Source organism: Zonotrichia albicollis, chromosome 32, assembly GCF_047830755.1.
Source record: "Zonotrichia albicollis isolate bZonAlb1 chromosome 32, bZonAlb1.hap1, whole genome shotgun sequence".
NCBI classification, from domain to species: Eukaryota; Metazoa; Chordata; class Aves; order Passeriformes; family Passerellidae; genus Zonotrichia; species Zonotrichia albicollis.
The window spans coordinates 604059-613316 of NC_133850.1; the positions used below are offsets into that span (position 1 = coordinate 604059).

Genomic DNA, 9258 nt, shown 5'->3' on the forward strand with positions numbered 1-9258 from the left:
TGGGGTTCAGGGGGGGCACAGGGGGGTCCTCTGGCCCAGATTGCACTGGAAAATTTGCATATTTGCATATTTTGTAATCTATGTCCCCTCTGTGTGGCAGTTGGCTTCTGTTAAGAAATATTTTATATTTTTTTATATATATATATATATATATATATATAAAAAATTTATATTACGTTATGTTAGGTTATGTTACGTTACACTATATTACATTACATTATACATTATAGTGTCTAGCATTGTGTGTTACATTGTATTACATTGTGTTACATTGTGTTACACTGTATCCTATTAGCTACAGCATCCCACTGGGAGACGCTCTGCTCAGAGGGAGGGCAGGTTTTACAATTTACAAAATTTAAATTACAAAGCAAATTTAAAAATAAACAAAAAAATTTTAAATAAAAGTAAATTTTAAATTTTATCATTTAAATTAAATCTTACAGCAGCTCTGAGGGGAGGGGGTCTATATTTTCCATTCCACAGGAGGCTCCTGCTCCTGCCCTCCTCAGCAGCCTCCCCAAACCCAGCCAACCCCAGACCCCAGTGTGAGCCCATCCCAGTTTGTCCCAGTACCGGTGACCAGCTCCAGTTTCTCGGCCGGGGTCGCCCTCGTCGTAGAGCTTGGGGTGGCAGCGGTTCCCGATCTGGGTGACGAGCTCGGCCGGCAGCGATGCCAGGTCCTGGCGCAGGCGGGCACGGGCCCGGGGCTCCGGGGGGGGCTGCTCGGGCAGGGCCTCCACTTCTCTGCAGCTGGGGAGGGGCGAACACGGGGATGGAGCTCTGGGTGCTATGGGGAAGGGGCTCTGGGGGTCCCTGGAGGGTTTGGGGCAGAGGGGGGGCACTGTGGTGTCACTTGTGGTGTCACCTTTGTGGGGGGCTGCTCGGGCAGGGCCTCCACCTTCTCTGCCGCTGGGGAGATAGGGGACATGGGGATGGAGCTCTAAGTGCTGTGGGGAGGGGGCTCTGGGGGTCCCTGGCACCCCTGTGTCACCTTTGTGGTGTCAACTTTATGGTGGTCACTTGTGGTGTCACCTTTGTGGGGGCTGCTTGGGCAGGGCCTCCACCTTCTCTGCCGCTGGGGAGGGGGCACAGGGTGGGGGGACACGGAGACGGAGCTGTACACACTGTGGGGAGGGGGCTCCGGGGGTCCCTGGCACCCCTGTGGTGTCACCTTTGTGGTGTCACCTTTGTGGGGGTCACAGGGGGGCTGCTTGTGCAGGGCCTCCACCTTCTCTGCAGCTGGGGAGGGGGCGAACACGGGGATGGAGCTCTAAGTGCTGTGGGGAGGGGGCTCTGGGGGTCCCTGGCACCCCTGTGTCACCTTTGTGGTGTCACCTTTATGGTGTCACTTGTGGTGTCACCTTTGTGGGGGCTGCTTGGGCAGGGCCTCCACCTTCTCTGCCGCTGGGGAGGGGGGATGTGGAAATGGAGCTCTGTGTGCTGTGGGGAGGGGTCCCTGGCACCCCTGAGGTGTCACCTTTGTGGTGTCACCTTTGTGGTGGGGAAGGGGGTCCAGCTTGAAAATTCTGAGGGGTGACATAGGAATGGGGAGGACAACACAGAGTCCTACCAGGCCACACCCACACATTCTAAACATGCCCCCAAATGGGGTGGAGTCACCCTTACAGCCACACCCCCCATCCCGAAGGACCCCCCAGGACCCTCCCCAGAGTCCCCCAATCTCCCCAGAACCCCCAGACCCCCCCCTGGACGCCCCCAGACCCTCTCAAAGCCCCCCCCAGACCCCCCCATACCTGCAGGCCCCACGTTCATCATGCTGTACATGGTGTACATGGTACAGATCTGCCGGTACTGCTCACACACCAGAGACCCCCAATCCCCTCCAGACCCTTCTCAGAGCCCCCTAAATCCCCCCAGACCCCCCCATACCTGCAGGCCCCACGTTCATCATGCTGTCCATGGTGTACATGGTACAGATCTGCCCGTACTGCTCACACACCAGAGACCCCCAATCCCCTCCAGACCCTCCTCAGAGCCCCCTAAATCCCCCCAGACCCCTCCATACCTGCAGGCCCCACGTTCATCATGCTGTACATGGTGTACATGTTACAGATCTGCCGGTACTGCTCACACACCAGAGACCCCCAATCCCCTCCAGACCCTCCTCAGAGCCCCCTAAATCCCCCCAGACCCCCTCCATACCTGCAGGCCCCACGTTCATCATGCTGTACATGGTGTACATGGTACAGATACAGGGGGGTACTGCTCACACACCAGAGACCCCCAATCCCCTCCAGACCCTCCTCAGAGCCCCCTAAATCCCCCCAGACCCCTCCATACCTGCAGGCCCCACGTTCATCATGCTGTACATGGTGTACATGTTACAGATCTGCCGGTACTGCTCGTCCGAGCCTTCCTCGCCCGCATCCTCCTCCTCGTCCTCCTCGTTGTGGAAGGAGCCGGGGCTGTCGCTGGTGTAGGCGCTGGACGTGCCCCGGGGCTCGTCTGGTCCGCAGCCGTGCCGGGCACCGGGGCGGGCACCGGGACCGGGGTGGCGCCACCGCCGGCAGCGGCAGCAGCAGCGGCGCCGGGCGCGCTCTGGCGCGGCGCCGCCTCGGAGAACTTGGCCATTTTCCTGCTGCCGTTGTTGCCGCCGCCGCCGGCGGCCGAGGAGGAAGAGGAGGAGGAGGAGTCCTTGGCGGCGCCGTCCCACAGGCGCTTGACCACGAAGGTGCACTGCACGCCGTCGGGCTCGCCCTGCTCCGTCTTGACCCGCGACACCAGCGGCAGCGCGGCCGGCCAGCCCTGCGCCGCCGAGGTCTGCGCCACCGGGCTCTGCGGCTCCGAGCCCGGCGTGTCGTCGCCGTGCAGCCCCTGCGAGTCGCAGCTCGGCGAGCTCACCTGCAAACGGAGAATTTTGGCATCGTCTTTGCTGGGAAAATCCTTCGTGGGCAGGGTTTGTGTGCGGGGAAGATGAGGAGGCTCAGAGGAAAAGGGAATTGTTGGGTTTGCAGGGTGCGCAGGATGAGGGAGGAATGAGTGAATGGGACTCCTTGGAAGGTTGATTTATTACATTACATTACATATACATTTATATATATGTATGTGTGCGTATGTGTATATATATTTTTATATATATATATATATATATATAACTATATATATATAATTATATAAAATATACTACACGATACAATATATATTAATATAATATAGCATAATATAGTATACTGTAGTATATTATACTATACCGTACTCTACTATAGTATACTATATTCATATATAATATATGTGTGATATTATATATACTTATATATATACTATATATTATATATTATATATTATATATATGATGCAACGTAATATAATATAATAATAAATCAGCCTTCTAACACCACGGGAGTAAGATCCATCATGTCCTTCTTCCATTATATTACACATATATTACATATTAATATAATGTAATGTAATGTAATGTAATGTGATGTAATGTAATGTAATATAATATGATATAATGTATATAATATCATACAATGATAAATCAGCCTTTTAATACCATGGGAGTCAGATTCATAATTTCTTTCTTCCACTATATTACACTAATATAATATAATATAACGTAATATAATGTAATATAACGTAGTATAAGGTAGTATAACGTAATATAATGTAACATAATGTAACATAATGCAGTATAATGTAATATAATGTAATACAATGCAATACAATGTAATGTAATGTAATGCAATGTAATGTAATGTAATGTAATGTAATGTAATGTAACATAGTATGATGTAGTATGATGTAATATAATGTAATAATGATATGATATAACTATGATATAATGTAATTATTACATGATATTATACTACATGATGTAATATGATGTGATATAATATATATAATAAAATAAAATCATAACTCAGCCTTCTAACACCACAGCCCTCACGTGCCTCACTCCCCCCTCCACCCTGACCCCCCACCCCACCCCACAGGCACCTTGAGGAAGAACTCGGTGCCCTTCTCCATGATCTCCTGGATCTGCAGGAAGCCCGCCGTGTACATCAGCAGGAACTGGTCCCCACGTTCATGCTGAGCCTGCCGGTGTAGCAGAAGCTGAGGATCTGCTGAAGCTCTGGGGCTGCACGGCGGCCGGCAGCTCCACCACGGCGCTCTTGGAGCTGTGGAAGAGGTCTCGGAAGTAGGAGCTGCTGGCGGCCAGCACGGCGCGGTGCGCCTTGAACGCGTGGCCCTTCACCACCACCGAGACGTCGCAGAAGAGCCCCTGCAGGCGCTGCTCGTTCAGGCACTCCAGGATGCTGTTGCCGAAGTTGGGGATCTCCATCTGCAGCGTCTGCGCCATGGCGGGCGCCGGGCGGGGCCTGCGGGGACAGCGGGGGGCGTTGGGGACGGCACAGGGGGCGGTGGGGACAGTGGGGAGGAGAGGGGGCGTTGGGGACACTGGGGGGACAGCACCGGAGGTATTGGGGACAGTGGGGACAATGGTGGGAGTTGGGGACAGTGGGGGAAGTGGGGGCAGTTGGGGACAGCAAGGACAGCACAGGGGTGTTTGGGACAGTGGGGACAGTGGGGAGGAGAGGGGGCATTGGGGACACTCTGGGGACAGCACAGGGGACGTTGGGGATGAGAGGGGGACTTGGGGACACTGGGGGGGACAGCACAGGAGGTGTTGGGGACAGCAGGGACAGCATGGAGGTGTTGGGGACAGTGGGGACAGTTGGGGACAGCAGGACAGTGAGGAGTATTGGGGACAGTGGGGACATTGGGGATGAGAGGGGGACTTGGGGACACTGGGGGGACAGCACCAGGGGCGCTGGGACAGTGGGGACAACGGGGAGGAGAGGGGGCCTTGGGGACACTGGGGGACAGCACAGAGGGTGTTGGGGACAATGGTGGGAGTTGGGGACAGTGGGGGAAGTGGGGGACAGCAGGGACAGTGAGGGGTATTGGGGACAGTGGGGACAGTGGGGAGGAGAGGGGGACTTGGGGACACTGGGGGGACAGCAAGGGGGGCGTTGGGACATTGAGAGCATTGCGGGCAGCAGGGGACAATGGGGACAGTAGGGACAGCATGGGGGGCACTGGGGACATTGGGGATAGCAGGAGGAGTTGGGGACACTGGGGGGAGTTGGGGACAGTAGGGACACCATGGGGGTGTTGGGGACATTGGGGACAATGGGGGGTGTTGGGGACATTGGGGACAATGGGGGGAGTTGGGGGACAGCAGAGGGACAGCACGGGGGGCATTGGGGACATTGAGGGCATTGGGAAGACAACAGGGAGTGTTGGGGACATGGGGGACAGCACAGGGAGCATTGGGGACAGTGGGAGCATTGGGGACATTGGGGAGCATTGGGGACATTGGGGACATTGGGAGGCAACCAGGGTGTTTGGGGACAGTGGGGATGTTGGGGACAGCAGGGACAGTGAGGGGTGTTGGGGACAATGAGGGACAACAGGGGGTGTTGGCGACATTGGGGACATTGGGGGGACACAAAGGGGACGTTGGAGACATTGTGGGCAGCAGGAGGTGTTGGGGACATGTGGGGACATTGGGGTGTGGGGACAGGGGTACAGCACGTGGGGACAAATGGGGACAGGGAATGAGATGGACACAAAAGAACCGGGACAGTGGGAATGGGGCAGGGACACGAGGGGGGCACAGAGGAAAACCAGGGGTCCCACAAAGCCCCCAACCCAAATCCCCCCTCAAGCCCTCCCAAATCCCCCCTCAGGCTCGGGGGTCCCCGCCAGGGCCAGGGGGGCTCTGAGGGAATTGGGGAGGGGGCAAAGCAGGGCAGGAACCACCCCGGGGGCCGCAGGGTTTGGGGGAGACACCCCCAAATTGAGGGGGAAAAGAGACCCCCGAGTCTGACCTGGGAACTGAGGGGAGACCCCAGAGAAGAAATGGGGGGGGTCCCCAAATTTGGGGGGGGGGGGCGGTGAATCCCCCAGCTGGGGGAGGGGAGGAGCAGAGGGACCCCAAAACACGAGGGGGGGGGTCACCCAAAGGGACCCCCCTCCCTGGCCTGGGGACAGCGGAGCCCTCCCTGCCCAGCAGGGGAGGGATGGGACCCCCGAACCCCCCGAGGTGACACCGGGGGGACCCCAAATTTTGGGGGAGGGGTCCCAAACCCCCCAACCCAGGGGGTCCGCAATGGGGGAGGGGGGGGGACCCAATCCCCACAGCGGAGGGGGCACGGACAGAGCCCCCCCCACACACACACCCATTCCCGGCAGCAGCAGCGGCGTCACCCGGGGGAACCGGGGGATCCCCAGCGCGGGGGGGGCCGGAGGGCGCCGCAGGCCCGGGGGAACGGGCGGGGGGGGGGGGGGGGTGTTACCGGGCCCGGTGCGGGAGGGAAGCGGAGCCCCGGGGAGCCGGTGCGAGGGGCAGGGGGCGGGCTCGGGGCGGGGCAGGGCGGTCGGTGCCGTACCGGGGGCCGGGGGCGCTGCGCTGGGGCCGCGGCCGCTGCCGGAGCCGCTCCCGGGGCCGCCGCGCTCAGCGGCCATTCATTGTGCGGCAGGCGCGACCGGCCGAGCGCCGAGCGCGCCGCCCGCGCCTGCGCGACCAGCCGAGCGCCGAATCATCCACCCGCGCCGCACGGCGACCGCGAGGCGTTTAACGGGCGGGAGAGGCGTAAAACGAGCGGGGAACGGGCTGGGAAGGCGTGGGGAGCGCGGAGGAAAGGCACAGGGTGCTGGCGCACTGCGCCTCGCGGGCGGGGTACGGCGGGATCGATTTCTCCCGGCGCCGCCGGCGGGCAATGCCGCGGGATGGCATTTTGGAACGGCGGGCGGAGGTTTTCAGGCCCTGCGCGGCCGCCGTGGTCACGTGAGCGGCGCAAGATGGCGGCGCCCATGTGAGGGGAATGCGCGGGGCGGCGGGCGCGGGTGAGCGGGGGGGGGGACACGGAGAGCCCCGGGGGACACCGGGGGGACACACCGGGGGCTTGACCCCCATCCCTGGCCTTGCCACGTGCTGGAAGACGGGGCGGCGGGGGGAGGCTCGGTGCGACCCCCGGTCCTGGTTTTGTATGGGGGGGGAAATCCCTGGCCCCCTCAAAATTCCTAATTTTCCATTTTTTTCCCCGGGATATTACCTAAAAATCTGCACCAGCAGCCCCGCCCCCCCCCCCGCATTCCCAGATTACCGCCGCCCCAAATTTTCCAGGAATTGGGTGAAGTCCGGATTTGTTTTCCCGAATTTCCTCCTTTCCCGAGGTGTGGGAGGGCATGGGGACACTTGGGGACATTTGTGAGGGGCGAACACGCACGAATAAAAATCCCTCAGCCACCACGGCCCCGAAATTCCTAAATTTCCACCCAAAAGGGCGAAATCCGTTGGAAAACCCGGGGTGAGGAGGAGGAGGGGCTGGAAAGGGGTTCGGGATCCAAAAGGAGTTGGGATACTGGGGAGGGGGCTGGGATGGAGGAGCTGGAATTTGGGGGGGGGGGGTTGGGATACGGGGAGAGCCCCAAAAGGAGGCGAGATCCCAATTCCACCCAAAATAAAAACTACAACAATGAAAAAAATGTTCTTTATTGGCCTCAGCCCCGAATTCCCGACGGAAACGGGGCCAGATCCCAACCGGGGGATGAAAATTCCATCCAGGAGGAGCAAATTCCATCCGAGGGGGTGAAATTCCATCCCTGGGGGGCTTCAGGAAGTCCTCGAGGACCACAGGAACGCGAGGGGGGTCCTGGGGCAGGGATGCCCCGGTAAATCCCGAGATCCTTTGCGGCAGTTCCTCGCTATATCCCGAGATACTTTGCGGAACTTCCGCCCCGCTATATCCCGAGATCCTTTGCAGCATTTCCGCCCCGGTACATCCCAGGGTTCCCTGCGGCATTTCCGCCTCGCAATATCCCGACGTCCTTTGCGGCATTTCCGCCCCGGTATATCCCGACATCCTTTGCAGCTGTTCCTCGCTATACCCCGAGATCCTTTGCGGGGTTTTCGCCCCGATATATCCCATCATTCTTTGCGACACTTCCGCCCCGGTATATCCCATCATGCCCGGCGCTCCCTCACAGCCGCCATGGCGCAGGGCCGCCCCAAGGCCGCGGCCAAGCGCCCGAAAGCGGCGGCAGCAGCGGCGGCGGCAGCGCGGAGCTCTCGGGGCCCGCGGAAAGGAGGTGCGGAGGCTCCCGAAATCCGGGGAACGCGGCCAGGCCGGTCCGGGGGTCCCCAAGATGGAGGCAGGACCAGGCCTGAGGCGCTGCGGCCGTGAGGGAGGCCCCGGTTGGGCGGGGGGGGGTCCCGTGATGCCCTGGGGGGGTCCCGGGGGTCTCACCCCGCCTCTCCCCCTTTTAGGCCGCACCATCGCCCCCAAGAAGCTCCGCGTGATCCAGCAGCAGAAGCTGAAGAAGGTGAGAAGGGGTCCCTGAGGGGGGATTTTTGGGGGCGCGGGTGTCTCCCCGTGGGCCCCCCTGACCCTTCTGGAATGTTCTGCAGCGCCTGGAGGTCGGGATCCGGATGAGGATCGAGCAGGAGACCGTGCAGAGAGCGCAGGGAGCGCTGCCCAAGAAGCTGGCGCTGGTCACGGCGCCAAGGGCGGCAAGGACAAGGACAGAGCCAAGAAGGGGCGAGGATGAACCCCAAAAACGAGCCCTGAACCCCCCAAAACCCTGGGGCACAAGCCCTGAACCCTCTATGGGGAAACTGGGGGAGTCTGGGCTGAGAACAGCCCCAAAAACCGAGCCCTGAACCCCCCTCAATGAGCTCCACAAGGGTCTGGGGGAGTCTGGGCTGAGAACAGCCCCAAAACCCCCCGGGATCGACCCCTGAACCTCCCAAAAACCCCCCAGGAATGAGCCCTGAACCCCCTCAATGAGCCCCACCAGGATTTGGGGGTGTCCCGGCTGTTCTCAGCCCCCCTAATAAATAATAAAATTAATTTTTTATGTCTTTCCCACCCCCACAGAGTCGTGTTTGACTTTGGGGAGCTCCTGGAGGGGATATTTGGGGAGGGGGGTGAACATTGGGGGGGGGGGGTCCCGAGTGTCTCTGGGTCCCCAAGGGGGTCCTGGTGTCCCCCTTTGTGGGGGTCTCGGTGTTTTCAGGGATTTTGGGGGTCCTGAGGGTTCTGGGGAGGGTCTTGAGGGGCTCCCGGTGTCCTTGGGGAGGTTTTGTGGGGTCCTGGTGGGTCTGGGGGTGCCCTCATGGGGCTCTTGGTGCGTTCCCGGGGGTCTCGAGGGGTTCCCGGTGGGTCTGGGGGCGTTTTTGGGGTTCCCGTTGGTTTTTGGGGCGCTCCCGCCCCTCCCCCCGTT

At 59.4% G+C, this 9258-nt stretch overlaps 2 protein-coding genes across 2 annotated transcripts; one reads left to right on the plus strand and one right to left on the minus strand.

Annotated features, from left to right (window-relative positions):
• Positions 1–493: 493 nt before the first annotated feature.
• NACC1 (nucleus accumbens associated 1) lies at positions 494–6577 on the minus strand. The gene is given in 9 exon segments (XM_074530384.1): positions 494–604; positions 606–737; positions 1226–1242; positions 2305–2458; positions 2461–2865; positions 3964–4049; positions 4052–4093; positions 4096–4346; positions 6423–6577. Coding segments are annotated over 8 exon segments (1164 nt in total). The 5' UTR covers positions 4328–4346; positions 6423–6577; the 3' UTR covers positions 494–508.
• A 1383-nt stretch (positions 6578–7960) lies between these two features.
• C32H19orf53 (chromosome 32 C19orf53 homolog) lies at positions 7961–8903 on the plus strand. Its single transcript, XM_074530409.1, is given in 4 exon segments — positions 7961–8124; positions 8303–8358; positions 8444–8539; positions 8542–8903. Coding segments are annotated over 4 exon segments (291 nt in total). The 5' UTR covers positions 7961–8027; the 3' UTR covers positions 8584–8903.
• The last annotated feature ends 355 nt before the right edge of the window (positions 8904–9258 follow it).